At 28.2% G+C, this 22,553-nt stretch overlaps 1 protein-coding gene across 3 annotated transcripts in view; it reads right to left on the bottom strand.

Annotated features, from left to right (window-relative positions):
• LOC135931378 (DNA helicase MCM8-like) overlaps window positions 1–22,553 on the bottom strand; it is an 89,772-nt gene that overhangs the window by 20,437 nt on the left and 46,782 nt on the right. For all 3 annotated transcript variants that reach the window (XM_065468442.1, XM_065468441.1, XM_065468443.1), the window contains 7 exons: window positions 13,792–13,967; window positions 13,180–13,278; window positions 5,505–5,647; window positions 5,000–5,131; window positions 4,289–4,394; window positions 2,357–2,503; window positions 1,924–2,026 (listed from right to left, as the gene is read on the bottom strand). In XM_065468442.1, coding sequence (XP_065324514.1) covers window positions 1,924–2,026; window positions 2,357–2,503; window positions 4,289–4,394; window positions 5,000–5,131; window positions 5,505–5,647; window positions 13,180–13,278; window positions 13,792–13,967 — 906 coding nt within the window. The remainder of the gene's footprint in view (window positions 1–1,923; window positions 2,027–2,356; window positions 2,504–4,288; window positions 4,395–4,999; window positions 5,132–5,504; window positions 5,648–13,179; window positions 13,279–13,791; window positions 13,968–22,553) is intronic.

Here is a 22,553-nt window from a genome sequence, read left to right on the forward strand (position 1 = left end):
AGTTTTAGAATTGTTGATTTTTTAAAGTAATATCATGGGGTTGTTATAGCATAATGGGCAGGCAAATATTGAGAAAGAAGGGCACAAATTTTTAGGGGGATGGGAGTAGATTTTGGAGGGAGTTCATCTCTAATGAATTTTCTGTCATGTAGATGCTGCATATATAATATTTTATTGCCAGTGATTTATTTATTTTTAAATCTGTCAATCAATAAAAAAAAAAGTTCTTTGACAAAAGAACATCGAAGAACTTATAAAAATATATCACAATTTATTATTTCTTTCAAAATAAATTGAAGAATCCTAACAAATAATAACCTCTATTTCAAATTTTAAACATATAAAAGATTTTGTTATTGGACTGTTTCTTGCCTGTAGTGTTGTTAAATCGGCTCCATCCTAACAGTCAGAAATATTCGATAAGCCATGAGACAAGAAAATTTTTTTCAAGGTGGAACTATCTTTAAGTTTAAACTTTGATAGAGGCTAAGATGATCGTTTTCTCTTAAAAATTTGGTCTAACCTTTTTAGAGTTGGCTCAAAACCTACGAAAAATGGAGCTATTTATCACGATTACTTGTTGATGGTGAACTTCACTTTATATCTTAATAAAGCAGAAGTGGCGAAGACTTTTCTATAAAAATAATATGACTTTTTGATTCACTATCTTCTGTGTCTAAAAAATATATAAAAAAGATTTTTAAACATATATCAAATAATACTTTAAAAAAAATATCAAAATTCTTTGAGGTGGCTCAGCCTCTCCGCAAAATTTAAAATGGGGGCAAAAAAATACTAGGGGAATTGTCTCCGTAACCCCCCCCCCTTGGCAATATACCCCTGCCCATAGTAAACTGGGGCGGCATTTTGTAAAACACCTTCCAACAAACCCATGATAAAAAAGGCCTTTTTATTTTCAATTTAATTCATTGTAAATATAAATTCCATTTCAGGTAAATATTTAAGTCTATTTTTTCATTGTATTTCTCCCAGTTAAAATAAGACAGCGCCATGGTCTATTAACTATTGAAGATTGTGAAAATGAAGAAATTCAATTACCTATTGCTTTTGAATTTCTTGTTTTTTGTTAAACAATACAATCAGGCATTCCATTTTTAAAGTTTAATATATTTTTATTATAAAATATTTAGTTAAGAAAGATTAGTTTTATTTTACAAAAATAGTAAATATTTTTATTTTACGAATAACAAAAGTTACGTTACACAAACAAATATAACGGTTATAGAAATTCTTTTTTAAATCTTCATAGGAGAATTATGTAAGAGTTTTATCCTGTAACGAAGCGCTATTTGTAACTTTTTGCCCAATCCTAGCACTGATTAATATTATAAACATCGACACTGGTTTATCTTCTAACTCTAACACGATTTAACATGAGAAAATTCAATTTAAAATTCTTATAAATAAGATAATAAATCCATTGACTGTTAAGACAATTATATTAAGAACTTTGTTATCATTTTTGAGTTTTATTAAACAATATTTAACAAATTTTTGTTTTCTCAAAAATTTCAAAATTAACACTTAAATCAACAACACTATGATGGCATAACGTTATTTTCGATATAATTAAATAATATAATCACGAGACCTGCAGAAGTCAAAAATTTTAAACCGGCTCGAGATTTCTTTAGCCGGCCCGTAATTTTCAACAAGAGTAATTTTAGCTGAATTTTGTAAATGGTTTCAAAAGGAAATAAAAAATATAAGCAGTAAATGAATATGAAACACTCAGTTATATGATTTTCTAGCGAAAATAATTTAAATTTATCTTTTATAAAATGGGACTGGCTCATATTTTTAATTTTTCAAAATTTTTTAGAATATACAATTTTTTAGCCCATCCCGGGCCTGCAGGTCTCTTATATAATCTATAAATTGAATGGGCGAGGGAAATCAAACTTCAAATTTTCCCCAATGCTCTTAGAATTATCATAATGACCTGAGCCATGAGGATTAGCGGCCGAAATTATGGAACCTCTAGATGGGAGTGTACAATTTATGCCTAAAAACAAAATTGATTTTTTAAAAAATGAATATATTTTATAAGAATATAAATTGAGCCTTGGTTTTTTCGAATTAATATAGTAAATCTTTTAAAAAAATTAAGAACATTAGAAAATATACAAATATTTATTTATAAAAAATCTAGCAATCATTTTAAGGTTGTTAATTTATTAGCTAACCCAATTTTTATTTAAAATGATATATGATGTGAATTTTGCGGTCAAGTAATTGTAATGAATAATTGCAAAAAAATTTTTAAATCCTAATATTTTATGCTAAATATTAATATTTAATATATTAAATTTAATATATATGAATATAAATTTACCTGCTTTAGCTAAACTAACGCTCTGTTGTTCCATACATTCCAAAAGAGATAACCTTTGCGCATTGGGCATTTTATCCAACTCGTCTATGCAGCATACCCCGCCGTTATCGCTCAATATCAAGGCTCCGGCTTCGATTGAATAATCTCCTGAATATTATCAAAAAAATTATAAAATACTTAAAATTACTTCGAATTCTATTTATATTATTAACTTAGGGGGTTATATTAGCCTGGAAAATTAGCCTTCCATAATATTTGCCATAGGAAAATTAATCCATTCCAAAAAGAACCCCTTCCTTTAAAAAAAATGTTTATTTAAAAGTTTCAAAACTTTCGCATTATTGAAATCATATTTAAAAAATTTGAAATTTTCTAGAATTATGTTTTGGATATGTTTCTATTTTTGCAAGCTTATTTATTTATCATTAAAATTTCAAGTTTGTAAATTCATTTCTTTGATGTTTTGGGCAAGGCCTAATTTGAAAATAAGAACAATTAGGCCACCTTAAAACTTATTACTTAATTACAATTGCTGAATTAAATTAATCGTTTAGTTAAGGTCCGTGAAGTTGGCCCGACAATTTTTGATTTTCAATGGTTTATCAGTTGGTGTGATTAGTACCCAATTTGTATCGATTTGTACCGTTTTAGTTCGATTTGTACCGTTTTAGTTCGATTTGTACCATCACCGTTTTTGAGATATTCAAAGAACAAAATGGGGGGCCAACTTCACGACAGCCCCCCAACTTTTGAACTTAAAAATAAAAAGTGAATAGGTCGATAGATGATTTGCACCGTTTTCAGTTCGATTTGTATCATCACCGTTTTCCAGCTATTGACAGTTGAAAATATGGCGCCAAAAATAAAAAACACTCAAAATTTATTTTTTTAAAATTTTTTTTAACGTACAAGGGTAGAGAATTTTTTTCTCTTCCTAATGATGCCTCAAATTAAGCTTTATCTTTATTATTTATTTCGGAAATCAAATTTTAAACCTTATATTATAGCGTGAAGTTAGCCCCCCCCCGATATTCAAAATTTGAGATTTTTCAAATTTTTAAAACGAGATTGATTTATACCCGATTTGTACCGTTTCAAACTCAATTTGTACTATTACCGTTTTCCATCTATTGACCGTTAAAGATATGGCGCCAAAAATAAAAAACACTCATTTCGAAATAAATAATGAAGATAAAGCTTAATTTGAGGCATCATTAGGAAGAGAAAAAATTCTCTACCGTTGTACGTTAAAAATTTTTTAAAAAAATAAATGTTGAGTGTTTTTTTATTTTTGGCGCCACGGTCAATAGCTGGAAAATGGTAATAGTACAAATCGAGTTTGAAACGGTACAAATCGGGTACAAATCAATCCCGTTTTAAAAATTTGAAAAATCTCAAATTTTGAATATCGGGGGGGGGGGGCTAACTTCACGCTATAATATAAGGTTTAAAATTTGATTTCCGAAATAAATAATAAAGATAAAGCTTAATTTGAGGCATCATTAGGAAGAGAAAAAAATTCTCTACCCTTGTACGTTAAAAAAAATTTTAAAAAAATAAATTTTGAGTTTCTTATCCGCTCCTTGCTTAGGCTCTCCTTTATTTTTATTGTTTATGAGACCTTTTCTAGTAACTTTATAAAAAAACGAAATGTAAAAGGAAAAATAACCCAATGATAATGACCAGCTCAAGGAAGAAAAGTAAAATATTTTTTCTTAAATTTTAAGGGAACAGATAGCTCTAATTTTAAAAATTTTACAATCAATTTATTAAATCAACGTGTTTCAATGGAGACTATTTATGTATTCAAAAATCTTTTAAATTTTTTTTTATATTTTATTTTTAAATTTCATACTCTGTTTTAATTGATTTGTGAAGAATTTTTAATTGAAATAGTGTAAAAATTATAATAAATTTTTTTTTAATCATAACCAGAATTTCCATCCTTCGTGAGAGTTATGGTAAGACCTGCCTGGGTTGTTGAATTACCACAAACGTATATACCATTAGGTGCCAAATTGGTTATAGCTTTTAACATCTTTATGATAAAAAAATTCTTTTATAAATTTTACTCGTGAACGTTAGCCCAGCCCCCCCCCCCCAACCCCAACTCTATATATTAGCTTCCAATTAATCTAATATTTTCCTATAGAATGGTCATTCCAGGTCAAATCGATCGAAAAAGACACATTTTCAGCAGACCCCTTTTAAAATTGTTAAAATCTTCTATATTATTTAGATAGGTAAAAAAAATGAGAAAGCTGTTTATTTTAGCTCGGGGCCTTAAAAATGCGCAATTCTTTTTTCGATAGACCTTTAGAGATTTTTTTGTCTACAACATAATATTTATTTATACTATAAATAGTATTTGAGATAAACAGATTCGAAAGTCGTTATTTTTCGCACCTTTGAGGTCCTGTATCTTGAGAATCAGATGTGCTAGCAAGTCAATATATAAGGCTACATCATTTTTTACCTGTCTAAACAATTCCAAAATTTTTAACAATTTGAAAAGGGGTCGACTCATGATCGATTTGTCATGGAATAGGAAATAACAAAAAAATAATTAGACCAACTATATAAAGCAATCATTCACTTTGTAAGCGTAATTAATAGACATATTAAATAGAAAATGTTTTTTACCTGGCTTTTACCTATACCGGGATCCCCGACCAACAAGATGTGTATTTCGCTACGAATGGACAACTGTTTCATGTTACAGGCATATTTCTCGACACCCCCAAACAAGGCTAAAAGTAACGCCGATTTAACGATCTTCAATAAAAAAAATGTATGAGTCATAGGAAAAGGTATAAATGGTAATTAAGAAACTCCAAGAGGGGGCACTATAGCCCGTTTTTTTCTATTATATGGCAAGAGCCACTACATATAAAAAAAGAATAATAACAAGTTAGTGTAATTCAAAACATAATGTAGAGATTACAATTGTAACATTAACAAGATAGAATGATAGGAATAAATAAATTCAATTTAAAAAAAATCATTCATAGAAAATAAAAATTTTTTTAATAATATGAATGAAGGTTTTTCAAAAGAAATGGGATATTAAACAAATTAATGTCAAATCGGATTTTAAGCTAATGTTTATTTAATCTATACAACTTATAGTGTACTCTTGTGTTAAAACCTTATGACCATATATAGTAGGACATAGCGAGTCACGGAGTAAGTTAAAGGTGTTGGGATTTGCCTGGATCTTTTTGATAGCGTACAAGTCTTTCAGGCTAAATTCTAGTTTTTGCTCGTAAAATGGGTCCAGTCTGTCACTAACTAAAATTATAAGATTCGATCAATGTTATTTCGATTGCGTAATTCAAAAGTTTTAAATATTAATTCAATATTTTAATCGCGACTAGTAAAAGCAGGCCCGTAGCCATGAAGAGCTCTGGGACAATGTCGCCTTTTTTATTCCTCGGGAAATAAACTAGTTTTGGTGAATTCGTCGGTTACCATGATGATTCTTCTAAACTTCTTGAACAAGAAAAGATAAGTTAGTCAATATTAGCAAGATTTAATTATTTAAACAATTAAAATACATTTTTGCAAACAACTTCCTGCTTATCACGCGATGATACCTAAACGTTAATTAGACCAATACATGTCAACTATTAATACAATATTGGAAAAATATTGAAAGAAGATGAATAACTTTACATGAAGAAGATAAATACTTTTTCAAAATACCTATTTTGATTTTCCCAGTTAAGTTTAAGATATTAAAAATGGCAAATTACTTCCTACCCATCACGTGATCATACTTAATCAATTATAGATCTATACATATCAAATATTAAAATAGATCCAAAGAAGAAAAAATAATTAGAAAAATGTTGAAAACTTTAGAGTGGGTTTTATGGTTATTCCCGAAAATGGCGCCCATACACTTTGAAATCGAAAATGTAAATATAAGTTAATATTGAAATTAATAAATAATCGATCATCTTTTTTTAGTATTATTATAACTATTTAATCCTGATTTAGATTTTTCCTATGGAAATTCACAATGATATTCTAATCAATACCTTTCCATAAATATTACTAATAAGGCATGGGCTTTATCTATCTTTTTTATTTCCCATGGACATTTAACCAAGTGGCTTTCCAACTTACGCACACTTTGGTTACATTGTTTGTTATTGAAACATATTTGTGGGTTAAAAGAAAGGATAAGAAATATTTCAGTGAAAGTATTATAATAACAATCATATAATAAAAATTATAATGAACTAATCTTATTTAGATAAAATTAATCTTTTTGATTTGGTCAAATAACCACATTTTAAAAATGATTAGTTTGCTTGTTTGATTTGTGTGATATTTTGTTATAAACAATTGATTTATCCTCAGAAAAAGGGGGTTATAAATCATATTTATCATAATATAATTTAAAAACTAGCCTCTAGTGTAGAAAGGAGGAGAGGGAGAGTTTCAAAATAATTAAACAATTGCCACAAAACTAATCATTAAGATATTTTAATTAAGGGTATTATAACGTATATTTTAAATTAGGGGAATGCATCAGAACACTCAATTGGGAAATAACAGTAGCTAAAATTAAAAATATTAAACTCCATTATTTATTAGTCATAAAAATAAAATTGTAAATTTGGTTTAAAAGTTTTATTTGAGGATATTCATAATAGTATTCGTTTTAAAAAATGAATGATTTTCTTCCCGACTCACTGATATCGACTAGTTAATTTTTTGTTTGCACATATTGAAGTTCTGATTGACAGTCAGCTTTTCATTTGAAAAAATATCAAATAAGCTTAAACTTATCAATATATATTTTTTCAATAATTTCCTGACCGGATCTCTTGATGAATTAACTATCTACAAAAAAATAGTATACTAAGGTAATTAAAATTATGATAAATGATATTTTTCAATCTAAATCTATAACTTCTCTAATTGAAATATTAGTATTTAGTTTAAATCGCGATTTAAATCAAAAAAATCGATATTTTAATTTTAAAAAAGTCACAAGTTTTGCCAACCTTATCTCTTAGGTTACCCGCAATTTTTTAATCCAGTTAGATGGAATTTGAGAGGGTTCAAGCGTAGCTCTGCTATTAAAAAAAAATGACGATTACGTTTGCTATGACTAGACCTGCACACAGCCGGCTCATGCCGGCAATTTTATTCACGCCGGAAAAGCCGTAGATTATGATAAGAGGCGCGGCCAGGCTAGCCGCCAATTTTTTTGTGGAGGCGGCGTGGCCTGCATAATTTTTAGAATGCTATTTATATTTATATATTATTTAAATTTGAATATTAACATTAATAAGATTAAAATATGAATTGTACTCTTTTGGCACATAATAAATTCATGTAATGATTTACATTCCTTCATATTCATGCATCATATTTAAAATTACACAAATATTAATACATCTTAATTTTTTATATGGACTTTCACATTTTAAACCACCCTAGTTTGTTTATTGCCAGCTCTGATCGAGTTTTTTTAGCATCTCTTTTATGTTTTGATATGCTGCTAGATTTGATGCCATTTATTCTATAAATAATAAAAGAATAACTGATTTCCTAAAAGTTTGAAATTAAAATAAAATTATTATTAAAAAATAAATTGTCTATAAAAATAAAAATATGATATTTTATTACTCGATAGATTTGCCTGATATATCTATAAAGGTGCATTTTTAAACCTGATTGATTCTGGATCAAAATACTCTTCTTTCTCTTTTGATTTATGGACAGATCATTTCAAGCGTCGAAATTATATGACGTGTAGTCTTAGTCATTTAAATGAAAATTTTGATTTAAAAAATTTTACCTAGGCCACTAGAAAAGTGAAGCAAAGGCATACTGGTGAAACTATATTATCTGAGATCGATCGTATAGAAAAAGAATTCGATGTAAAAAATCAAATAATACAGATGTTGGGGCTAACATTAAAAGAAGCGTCAGATTGGAAGATTATGAGCATCATTTGTGCTTAGGGTATGGACTTCATGATTTAGTTATAGTGAATGGCATAAAAAAGTTGCAAGAATTAATATTCTGATTATAAAAAATTAGAAAAATCATTTCAGCCCTCAGATATCGAACAGCTGATTTGAAATGTGAAATTAAAGATTGATTCTGATCCATTGATAAACATTTTGATATCTCTGGTGAGGCTAATAATATAAATTGCATTGCATCTACATATCTAATTAATATGAAAAGCTTTAAAGTTAAATTGCCCTACCTTCTGCAACAGTATATTAATTATACTAGAAAATATCCGTGGTGTTAAGAAAATTTTTATAAATATTATTCTCAATAAAATTGGTAAACAATCCTTATAATTTTAATAATTAATGAATGAACTTTACACATTATTAACTCCATTCAGAGAGAAAAGCTTCCATAAGTTTTCAATTATCGAACTTCAAGTAATTTATTTTATATTATATTTTTATTAATAAAATTATATTTTAAACATTAGATATTAGCGACACTACTTGATCCGAGATTTTAAAATCTTTAAATTGTTACAGAATATTTAAATTCGAATTCTACGACATTATTGCAATTTTTATAGACATTTAAAACTTTTAGGGTATAATAGAAATGCACAGAGTGAGATTCAAGTTGAAGATAATGGGCAAACATCCAGTTCATATATAGCTAAAATAGATCGTAAAAATTCCCTTCCAAGCAACGATTATAACAACATTAGCAATATAGAGCAAGATCAGCCAACATAATATAACAGAAGAGGATGTACTAATATTTTGGAAAAAAAAGGAACTTCCTAGACTTGCTAATTTAGCTAGGAAGGTTCTGTATACCTGCAACCAGTACACCCAGGTGACGAATTTTTTTAATCGCTGTAATACTCAAGGCAAAAAGAAAAAAAATACTATTTATTCATGACAATTATAATTTTAAAAAATCTGATTTAATTTATTATATTTATTACTTTATATTTTGTTTACATTCCAAATTTATATTTAATTTTTTTAATAAAGGTCAATAGAATGTTACTAATATGTGCTATTTATGTGACTCTGATCTGAGTAAAAATGCAATTCCTTAGTCTATTTCTGAGAAAGATAAAATACATAAATTTAAATAGGAGTGAGACAGAAAATAATTTAAGAAATAAATTAATTTATATATGTTAGAACTGAGAGTGCCCAAATAAATTAAAAAATAAATGTAATACATTGAATTATAAATTAAATTCATTAAAAATTTTTAAAAATAGCATGCTGCGACTGCCGCTAATTTATTAGGCGGTTACAATGGCTCGCCACTTAACGCCGATAAATAAATTTTTTTAAACCGCCATCGTCAATTGAGGCTTCGGCACATAGGTCTCGTTATGCCATATAAATATTAAAATAATACAAAAAAATTTATAGAGGACGTTTTAGGATAAAAAAGTGATTACTATTACAAATTTCGTGGAGTGTAACTGAACTATCCTCAGGCACTGGAAATACTCAGCAGGCACCTTACATTATAATTACTTATTACCATAATATTTTTAACGTTCTTAATAGTAAATAATATTTAGTAAGAGTAGGGATTCGAACTTTTATCTATAACGGTTCAGTATGTAAAAAATTATACAAGTACGGTTCGATTACGGTTTTTAAATTTTTTTTATAAATTTTCGATTAGTTTCTGCTAGTAAAGGTTCATTACGATTAGAAATTTTTTTCTAAATTATTTTTATTGAAGCAACCATCGTATAATGATTTTATTTATAAATATTATTTATTAAAATTTTTGCCATCTCTTAAGTTATTAATATTGTTTATTTATAAAATAGATGAAATTAATTTATTTTTATTATAAGTATCTATGAATAATATATATGAATCATACCCCATTTCTAAATATATTATTTGACGTATAAGTAATATATTTTCTAATATAAGTGGATTCCTACTTGATCGTTGTGACGACAACACAAAAGGCCCTTTTAACAGAAACTTGTGTTGAAGGAAACGCAAGTACTATAAAAGCAAGTTTATATAAATTTGGATATTCAAATTTTGATTCCCAATACATAAAAACTGATGATTTTTTAGATTAATTAAATACAACTAAATCAAAAATTGGTTATTTAGATATTTTGCATACTAAAATATAGGAAATAAGAATGCTCTAATATTATATGAAGCAGTTAAAAGATTGTAGATCAATTCAAATCATAGTGAAAAATTAATAAAAACCTTATGGACATTAAACAAATATTTTGATCATTTAATAATTATAAATAACGACGCAGATATGGTATAATAAATACACCAAAAGGAAAAGAATGTAATAAAAGGTAAAATTATTTATTTTATTTTGGCTGAAACCGGTTCAAATCGGTTTAACTTTTTTTCTAAAGATTCTTTTTACTCCTTCAAGAAATATTTACATCGGTTCGGTTATGGTTCAGATATCTATAAAGATTTATAACGGTTTAGCGGTTCATTCGTTCACTCAGGGTCCCTGAGTAAGAATAAATATGACATGATAGGAACATAGAAAACTAGTGTATATTTATTTTATAATATAAAATATAGAAAGATGGTAAGATGACTAAGTTATAGCCGCTTTCGGGTAAGTCATGGCTTATAAAAAATAACTATTTAAGTTAATAATCCTGCAAAACTATCAAAGATATATAATGTTATTATTTCTAGGAAATTTTAAATTTATCGTTTATATAGCTGCAAGTTCCAATTTTTTATCCAATTTTCGCTAGTTTGTAATATGCTATTTTATTTTATCAAAGTAAGAAGAACAACACTGATTGTGAAACTTTAAAATATATTGTGATGCCAATAAATCTTCAATCGCCCATCGTCTATCTTCATGTTTGATTGGGATTTTTTTTTTATTTCCGTCAAATTTCTATTATATAGAACCTACAACCAGAAGGATTAACTGACTTTCGATTTGCCAACTTTGACCGTAGCTATGAATGGATTGCGCTATCCCCAGCAATCTCAGTCTTCATATATCTTCCGAACCATCGAGCATATCAATTGGTCTTCGTATTGGTTACAATATAGTTTATTCTTTCAACTGTTTTCTTTGCAGCATAAGAGTTGAAGAAAATGGTTACCATCCATTGAACTGCCGATTCCCTAAAGGCTGCCATCCCAGGAATAGCGTAGTCAACAATATAATATTCAAAGTACTAAAAAAGAGTCAATATAACATGCACCCACGAATCCTTAGGTCAAGAGGCCATACGGTTTAACCCTAATTCCATGGGAAATGGGTACCACTCTGCTTGGGATTACACTTGTGTAGACATATTTGCTAACTCAAACACATATGAAAACTCTTTTTTAGTGGAGGAAATAAAAAAAATATTTCGAGTTAAACAATATTAAATTCGTTACTGTTGTCACATCAACCCTCAGAAACTAGTCATGAGGCACTTTATTTCCTAGAGGAGATAGTAAAAATAATTATACGTGCGAATCAAAAGAATATTTTTATATTCGCCAGAACATTGGCTTAGAAAATTTACCGGTCAAATTTACATCAATTCATGACTCCATGTGGCCTATGTTCCTTCGTTTATAATTTTTATTAGTCTTTTGTTAAATATATTTACTTTTTTTGTTTTGTTTTAACTATATCTAATGAAAAATTAAGTCCGATGAATGTAGCATCTAACGGACATCATCATCTCCATAATTAAATACGTTAAATGAAGGCCAATTAGACACAAAATTACAATTAACCTAAGTCGCCAGGCTTTAATACCTTCATTATGAAACAACGGAGATGAAGTTAGGGAACAATAAACGTTCTGATAACATCCCTTGGAAATTGAGTCGGTCCGTTGTTTGGGACTACTCATTAATAGATACTTGCAACCACAAATGATAGCAAGTATTTTACAGAAAGTACAGAATCTAATAAAATATTTAAATACTCATCATCAAATCATAATTTTATCCCGTTAATTACCACTATTGGAAATTTGGGGGATCTCTCCTAAAATTTATAAAAATAATCGGTAGCATAATTCCCGAAAGTTTCTATATTCTATAAAAAATCGGATTAGAAGTATGTCAGTCAAATTTGATCATAATATGGGTACATGCTTATTAGATAATGTTTTTTAAACATATTTTATTTAAAATGTTTTTTTTTTACATATTACATATTTTTTTAGTTTATTTATTAAACATGGAAATGCTAAGTATAGCTATGCAGATAAATCTATTTCAAAAAGTATTTGTCAAATTATTTGTATTTAAATACTTTCTTCAAAAATTTACATTTCTTTAAAATATTTTAATCTTGTTGAAATACTCTTTTTCGTATTTTTTAAAAAATTGCCCAACCATACCCATGGAAGGCTCAATGTGTAGAAACTTAATGGAAATTTTATTCCGCTGATTGATAAATTCGATTTTGAAAAATTAGTTCATAAAATAAAAAACAACAAATACAATTCTTACAAAAATTGTTTTTTTTTTAAATTTTACTTTCATATGATTATTATATTTGAAAATAAAGATGTTATATCTTTAAATTAATATCAAATATGTAAAAAATTAAGTAAATATATTCTTAGTATTTTATGTGGCTTTAAGCTACTAGCTAAACGCATAGTGTTTTGTGAAAGATTTTATAATTAATAAATTCACATACTAGATAATCAGTTAGTCTAGTCAATTACGTTCAAATAAGCGTAATTGCTAGCTTCATATTATGCAAATGCAACATAATTAAATGAATAAACAAAAATAGTTAATGAATAAACAAAAATAGTTAATGAATATATAACAACATGTTTAGTTATTAATATAAATTGATAATACTAAGAGTCTGTTGAAAGATATCATTCTCTTCATTCCAATTGAGATTACGGATGGAATTGGCCTCGATGTACAGGGAAAACATACACTTTTCCTTTTTCCCTTTTATTACAAAGGTTAAAATAAATATATTCAAACCATTATTTCAAATAATATTTGAAAATTTTTATTATGCTATCTATTCTCATTATTTTTATATGTTATAAAAAATAGACATGCTATTAAACATAATAAAAATTAATAAAGGCGCTAGAAAAAAAATCTTATGTTTGTTAGGTCCATTCATTATAAAGCTATCATTTTAACCTCTCCCATTTTTATTTTTATTATACTTATAAGCTATAATTGACAACTTAATGGATTATTCAGTGAACCTAACCTATTATGTTTAATCATTCCAGATCAAAGATCTTCATGAGCCAGACCGGCTTTTAAATAAATATATTACATAGACTATAAAGCATTAATTAGACAGGGTTTATTCTGGGATATACAAAACCTGCATTATACAAGTAAACCAATACAACTAAACCCGCATAAAAGTTATTTAATTCAATCATCGGCTTTATACAACAACAAATGTTAAATTATATATTTATAAGGAATATTTTTTACCATCAGATTGAGAAGCTTTAACGATGCCGCTTAATGTAATTTGATCACCAGGCAGGCAGATATCTATCAAATCCCTATATAACAAACATTCTATGCTCCTTGGAATTCTTCCAACCTCCCTTTCTACTTCAGTTTTGTTTTCTTTTAACGAGTCCTCTTCGTTCAACTCTTGCAACCTTTATAAAAAATGCAAGACAGAGATAATAGATATATGTACGTCTCATTTTAAAGTTTTAATTCGTACATTATTAAGTCAAATACCATTTTTATAGTCTTTAAAAGAGTTCCTATTAGACCAAAATGAATATTCAAAAACAATATAGGAATAATAAAATTAATTTTTATTTCGCTTATAGATAGAGATATGGAAATTCTTTTTTTAAGCCCAAGCCGACCCGTGGTCAAGTGACAATTTTTTTAAATCTAGGACCAGACCCAGTTTGTTGAGACCTGAATCTCAAAAGCATATAAGGAAAAAATCTAACTTAAAATAATTATTTTATTCTCTATTTTAATGTTATGCATTAAATTCAGGGTTGTGCATTTGACCGGTCAAATACGATTCGGTCAATTGACAGATACTTGACCGGTCAAATTCAAATATGTTTTTTTACGCCAATTAACTTAATTTTGTATATATAAAATATTATAATGAATCTATGTAATATTAAATTCCATAATATTTTTTTAATTCATTCCAGTTATTTCGTCCTCCGCGGATGAGTCTTGTTCCGATTCATACTCAATATCATTATTTTCTTTACTATTTTTAATCAATCTTAAGTAATGATATACTCTTACCAATTTTCCTGCTGTAAAAGTCTTCAATCAATTTCTGTTTTTAGTATGAATATTTCCCCAAACTGACCAATATCTTTCTGGAAGAAGTTGAACTAGGAAATGTTAGTAAAATATTAGCTACTTCTCTTAATGGACAAGGTGGGCAAAAAGCATTCGACCAACTTGAGGACGAAATCTGATTGTTTCTTATTTCACATATTTTGACTATTTTTACTTCAGAAACTTATTATATAACTTAAAACATTTTGATTATCACGACCATGTAAAATACCTAATTATTATATTATATCACATATTTCATAAAATTCAGTACTAGTAAGATGTTCCCTTGATATTGGGGGTCCAATAAATAAGAAGCATTGTGATGACATGAATTTAGATTATTTTTTCTCTTTTCAAACATAACTTTAATTTTATTTTCTTCAGATGGAGAAAATATAGAATCATGGCATGATTGTTTTATGTGCCAGGGATGCGAACCAGAAATTTTTTTTGCCCGGGTTCGGTTTAAGGTTAAAAAAAATAAGTGAGTTCGGTTAGGGTTCGGTTCAGGGAAATATTTTTGATCCCGGGTTCAGCTCGGGTTTAAGACTTTTGAATTCATAAAAAAACAATATTCTATATTTAAATCATAATTAAAAAACTAGACATAAATTTGGTATAAAAAATAAATTTTTTATTTTATTTATAGGCAAAATATAGTTAAAAATACAAAGCATAGTCATGTATACATTTAAAAAATTTTATTTAGACGTATTTCTTTAAATTAACAATATCCAATATAATAATTTTTAATTTGACTTGTTCACTTTCATTTTCCTCTAATTAATAATCTTTGAGAATAAGTTAAAAATAAAAAATAAATGGTGTAAATGAATTTAATTGTTTAAAATTTATTAACAATCCAATAGGAATCTTTAAGAATAAATTTTAAAAAATTTAAAAATAGAGTAAATGAATTAAGTTGTTTAAAATTTATTAACACTTCACTTAATTGGAAATTTGAAAATATTATAAAATGTCAAGTAAATTATTAATATTTGTATTTACAATTATACAAATATTATATTAATTTAAACAATACACTGAACCCGGGTTCAAATAAAATTCCCTGATTCGATTCGGGGTTTTGAAAATTTTATAATCGGTTCGGGTTCAAATTTTTTTCCCAAAAACCCGGGTTTTTCCAAATTAAGCATCCGTTTACGTGAGCTAAAGTACATTTATCCCCTTGCACTTTCAACAATAAAGTAGCTAAAATGTTGAGTATATCTAAAAAATTTAAATTTTTCGTCGAAAATATTTCTTCATTTAATATATTATTTGTAATTTCTATAGGACAAATATCACATACAGCTTCTTCAACAACTGATGCTTTTAGAGTTACATATTTGTATTCGCTCCATACATTTTATTAACGATGCCTATCTTGTTCGGATTATTGTGCTTAATGTAAATGGTATGTTGATTCTTACGGGAAATGTGTTTATTCTTGAAAAATTTAACATTTTTAATTATCGAAATATGGTAACTGAAGTCGTTCAATCGTGAAAGAATAACTGCAATGTATGCGCTGCACAACCATAACATTGTATGTATTATAACATTTTATAGGATTAAAATAGATTCAGATTTTAGAATTCTCCAGGCTGTTAGCGGTATTATCAGTAACTAATTAATATACTTTTACCGATTCAATTCATGAATTACATTTTAAAATTCCTGGGATAATCTGCCGTAAGGCGATTTTCCTCAGTATTTAAAAATTTATAGCTGGAACAGGCGTCATCACCATATAATTTATAATACTCTAGTTTCTGATGTTGTCCCAGCCATTTGGTACAACTGCTAAGTGAAGAGCTTTATCTATTACATCTGCAACTCTCACCTCCATATCTCCTGATGCTTTGTCTAGAAGATATATAGACAGCTGCCTTTGCCTGGGTAAAGTGTAAATAGAACTTCTTTTTTTAAAATATTCTTGGATGTAGGGATTTTCAGTGTTGTTGAAAGGTAAATTGCTCGCATATACAGCCTTTGCAAACAATTGATCGAGCTCATTTTTTTCTTTGGTATTCATTCTAACTATGAAACTGGTTATATAAGATTGAGATATAAATTTAATTGCCTTGCTTGTAGATTGATCAGAGATAATAAAATCAAATTCTCCTGAGTCACAAGATAAAAATCAATTTGATAATTATTCTCACTAATTTCACCCAATTCTTCATTAGAACTAAAAGTATTACAAATTACATGTGTGTGATTTTTTGTCGAGGTTGATAATTTGGAATTTGAATAAAATTTTTCCTTAATTATGACAGGGCACATAGTAGAGCTGTTTAATAAATGCTTGACCATTCTATCAATGTGGGTAATATAGGACATCTTGCAAAACTTGCATACCGCTTTAACTGATTTACTATCGCATACTTCTTGAAAAATTTTTTCAAATGCTTTGGTTAGACCATAATCCCTAATATATTAAAATTTAACTATAAAAGATTTTGATTATTGTAAAGTTAATCAAAATTATTTTATAATTATCGACCAATTATTTCAATAATTTGCTTAATATTATATAAAATATAATATATATAACTTTTTACCAAAATTGAATAAATTATTTTGAAATCTGACCAGAACAACTAAAAAGAAAATTACAAATTCAAATGTAGCAAGTGGAAGTAAAATTAATGAATTAATATAATTTATACTTGGCTAAATATTAAATAAAATTTAAATTTATTAAAAAATTAATCATGACAGCTTTCTTATATCTATTTTTTTTAGTAATAAAAATTATATTGTTTTTATATTGTAAAATTTTTTAAATTTTAATATAAAATTACCATTAAAACGATTCCTTCGATACAAATATATTTTTAAATAAATTGTAACCTAATAAGATTGATAAATATCCTTTTAATAGTGCGCACAAATTGAGCGTTTACGTTTTGCCGTAATTTTTAAATTAAAAAACGTAACGCGTCCCTTGTTTAAATGGAGGTTGTCTTTTTATTAATATCCGTCGATTCAAAATTTTATATAAGTTCAAAAAAGGATTTATCTTTGAAAATTATTATCGTATGCGTTCTTATTTCTTTAATTTCTAAATATTCCTTTTTAGGATATAAGTAGGTTATTTATATTACATTTTATATAATATTACAAAACGAAGAATAAAAAAAGTATAGAAAAAGCAAACCTATTTGGGTTTTTTAAAATGGTTGCTAACGCCAAACGGTAATTTTAACAATTTGAACAAGGCTATTTGAAATGCATTTACGCTTGCAACGCAGCGTTTGAAACGCTCAATATGTGCGCACTATAATTACTAGTTAATTATATTAAAATATTTAATCGCCAATAATATTTTAGAGTATTTGACCGGTCAAATACTCCTTCGATCAATTGACCGATATGCCAACCCTGATTAAATTTAAATAATAAGCAATAAGTTGGATAATTTCAAGTTTTATTTATCTATTTTATTCTATTTTACAAAATATGAAATGAAAATAATGAATAAAAAATATTTCCCACCTCTAACTTTTCTTATTTTTCAAATATATTTTAATTGTGATAAGCAATCGGGTAAAATAGCTTCTTGAATATCAATAAATGACCATAATTAATAGCATTGGTTATAAAAAAAATTAGGTGGTTAGATCATAAATTTTAAATAATTGATAAGGTCATCTAAAATCCTGCCTTCAGTCTCAACGTGGTAGGGGAATGGCAACATTTTAAGATGGCTAATTGAGGTTAAAGGGTTCCCCCTGATCTGAGATAGAATAAGATAATCGTATCTTCGATGGGTTGTAAAAGTCAACAAAGAGATTGATGTTAGGAAGAGCATCAGATCAAACTTGCTCCATAATCATATATTCGTTACAAATGTCTAAGGCAAGGAATGATTGGATGAGTAGATGCCATCTGATTGAAATCGAGGGAACAAGACCTAGAGATCGACGACAAAAGATGATAGTAATATATAATTACATGAAAATACTAGATTCGATCACGATGCCCAGAATGACGGAAAATAGACAAAATGGATTAGAAGAAAACAGGCTTACCCGGTGAATCAATAGCCACTAAGCTAAGACAAAAATCTTTCAATAATAAGTATAAATAAAATGGAATTTGAGGCATTAAAAGATAAATGTATAAAAATTTTAAATATAATACATAATAAAACGTGTCACAGTGCATTTTGTGAAAAATGCAAAAATCATGAGTAAGAATCGAACTAGCAACTAAAAGGCTTATTTATTTTCAAATTGTTTATCTTTTACTATCATAGATTTTTTATATTTAGAAATTTGTCACAAGTGGATAGTAGATATACTAATTGTGGATATATAATAATTAGGGGTGTATCGATACTAATTTTTGAAGGTCGATTTGATATTAAATTGGTATTTGCCGAATACCTATCAGATATTATATCTGATTTTGTATTCTGTATTTAATTTTTAATGCATCTACTCATCCCATATTTTTTAATAGTATAACATCTATAATTTAACTATACCATGACATAAGTCATTTAAATGTATTATAATGATCAGTTATAGTTTATATTCATGAATCTAAAAATATATAAGATATTTTTATTGATAAATCATTTATTTTGAGGTCAAGGGTAAAACAATTTATTTCGTAGGAGAACCCTGAGGCCATGCCAGGCCGTCTAACTATTTTATTTAATGATTATAATTGCTATATATAAAACAATGGCGGTGTAATTTACAATCGCGGATTGATATGATAATATGTTTATTTATTTATGTATTTGTATGATTGACGTCCGGGGAAAAATTTTTGGGGATCAAGTGGTCAAGGGTAAAACAAAATAAATGATTTATCAATAAAAATATCTTATAAAATTTGAAATATTTTTTTTAAATTAAGACGCCATTTTATGGGATTGGATCGGAAATTATTTTAATATCTGCCGATAACGGATATTTTAAAATAAGTGAAAATTGGCCCAATCCGATAAAAAATATGGGTACAGCCCTAATAATATCTTTATTGAATATTTGATAATAGTAATATTATATCTTTTCCATAATATTGCCGTAATTGAGAATATTCAATAAGTAAAATAATAATCGATAATATAATGTAATAATTAAGGTTTTATTATGAATAATATATTAAATCTAAGGCATGACATTTTAAAAATCACTAAAACGCCAATCACGACATCTTCCCCCTTTAATAATCCTACAAGTTCACATTAGCCTGGGAGAAGGCGTCATGACTGATTCACAAACTCTCGATAAATTTATAACATTTACGCATACCCACATGAATACAAAGCTTTCCACTATACATACACTTTCCACTTTCTCTCTCTTCTGAAACTATGCATACTACTTTCATAAAGAACCCAACTCCCGCTTTGAAATCAATTGGATGCATAGTTTCCACATATCATCCATAATTTTTAACACAATGACATATATCATAAATACATAATTCTTTCACACCCTTAATGTATATCATCTACATAATTTCCGCTCATTAATATAAAAAAAAATCATATATCTAATTATTTCTCCAATCTTCCATTCCCCAACAATATTTCATCTATCTTGTTTTATATCTAAATTGACGTATAGCTTGTTTTTCTTATATCACGGTAATTTCGACTCATCTTTGGTAGGTTCTGTTGCCACCCTTTCGTCCTTAACGATATCCTTTCTTCCCTAGTTCCCTTGCATGTACCAACGTTCAATTCTTATTTTCTCAACCAACTACATCTCCCACATGACCATAATTTATCCCTTAAACCTATGGCTTCCAGGTATCATCTATGCTTCCTCCTCCTTTTCTTCAAATATTTTTTTTTATCCTTTCTTTTTCGATTACAACAATAGCTGTTATTGGTGGGTTCGTTATAAACTTAAGATACAGGAAGGGGAAAGAGAATTGGATACCTGATTTAATGTCGAGGTTATCCATCTGATATGCGAAGATTGGGATAGTGTGAGAAATAGGAATAGGATAAGTAAGAGGGAGAATGGTGGGTTAAAGAAGTAAAGCAGGAAAATAACCATGTAAATGTAATAAGGCTAAGGAAGTCGAAAAAATGTGTAAATTGGGAAGTGATAGAAGAGGCGACAAGGCAGGGTTTAGAATTGAAAAAAAAGTGAAAAGTAGTTTGTAAGTGGATGTAGAAGGAAGTAGGAGGAAGGAGTTGAGCATAGTGGAGGGAAATGTTATGCAGGGGTATATGGCTATAATACTGAAGTCTTTAAGGGGCATGGTGTATGGAGATTGCATACTGGATGTAAGGAGGTGGAGAAAGAGAAGCGCGAGAGTACGGTGGCCGCAAATGAATTCAGATATTGTGAGAGTAACGCGGGGGTGTGAAATCGGTAAGGAGTGAACAAATGTACCGGGTAGGGATAAAAAAGATATATGAGAAAAGGCAAAGCGTGCTGGTGAATGAGTGCATGTGGATTTTTCGGAGTTGGATAAGTACCTTTTTTTTGATGGTAATGCCCATAGCAAATGGATAGATCTTAATTGGGTAACTGTATTGACGACGAAGATAGTAATAAAGAATATTAAAGATTTTTTTGGTGGTATAATTGAGACTACAGTTTTGGATGCGGAGAGGGGTGGTATTTCAGGGTAGGGGATTTAAAGAATTTATAGACAGGGTGGGGATAATACATATTTTGACACCACCCAATTATCCAAGGTCAAATGGACAAGCGGAAGTGAGAAAAAGAGGAATAGGACATGGTTGAGGAGGAGAATTGATGTTTGGGATTGGAATGCCAGCATGGAGTGGACCGTGCAAGTGGGAATGTAATAATTAAAGTTGACACTTCAAAGATAGCTAAACCATCAATCACGACAGAAATCAAAAAGGATTTACTTTTTTACAAAAATGATTTGGAAAGTTTTTTTAGATTTTAAAATAGTTATATTTAAGCGAGCAGAAACCCCTTTAAGAAAGAAGTGTGAATTATATTTCCTCTTTTATTTAATGATGGGAGAATCTAAAATTTGCCTATCTCATGAGTATGAGTAACAACTTTTATTTTCATAGGAGATAAATCCGAATTTTTTATTTTATAACATTTGCAGAAAAAGTTTAACCGTAATGACGCTATAGGCTATAGAAGCCCTGTAAATAAGGAAAAAATCAAATAAAAAATTAAATTGTTTAGGCATCTGTTGCCAACGACCTATTATGATAAAGATAATGTATAGGAAAGATCAGGGCTAGTATGAGCTATTTTTATCAGGATCATCATAGATCCGAAAATAATCGTCATATCTGAATTTACAAAACATCGCGAGATGGGCCAAAAAATTACTACTTATTTTTTTTAAACATGAGAAAAATTTAAAGGAATATGAGGTTAATTTGTTTAGATTATTTCAATAATTACTTTGGCGACCAACCTTTTAATGAAGGATGTGACGAATAGAGAAACATCAAAAGATAAAGGGCTAATGGTGAGTGTATCTGTAGCTAGAATGGCCTTATTTTATAAGTTCCAAGAATAGAGCGGGACGGAAGTCATCCAAACCCCCCGTTGTTTTCATTTAAGGAATTAAGAGAAGAGTAAAATTCATCTTAGTGCGTTGAGATTGAGTCTAGGGTTGGTATATCATATTGGGTGCGGGAATAATGATAACTATCAGGATTGGTCTAACCTTGAATTCATAGTGGCGCGATTGCGATTTAACAGCTGATTGATTTTTAAAATCTGTTTATGAGATCAATTTTTATTTGTTAATATTAATTTTATCTTTAATTCAAATTTTAATAATAATCTAAGAAATAATGATTTTAATAGAGAACAATTGATCTCATAAACAGATTTTAAAAATCAATCAGCTGTTAAATCGCGATCGCAATCGCGCCACTATGAATTCAAGGTAAGGGTGTCAATTTATCATCTAATATGACTTGACTGGTTGCA

The sequence above is a fragment of the Gordionus sp. m RMFG-2023 genome, chromosome 1 (genome assembly GCF_954871325.1).
Source record: "Gordionus sp. m RMFG-2023 chromosome 1, tfGorSpeb1-WG-v2, whole genome shotgun sequence".
NCBI lineage: Eukaryota > Metazoa > Nematomorpha > Gordioida > Chordodea > Parachordodidae > Gordionus > Gordionus sp. m RMFG-2023.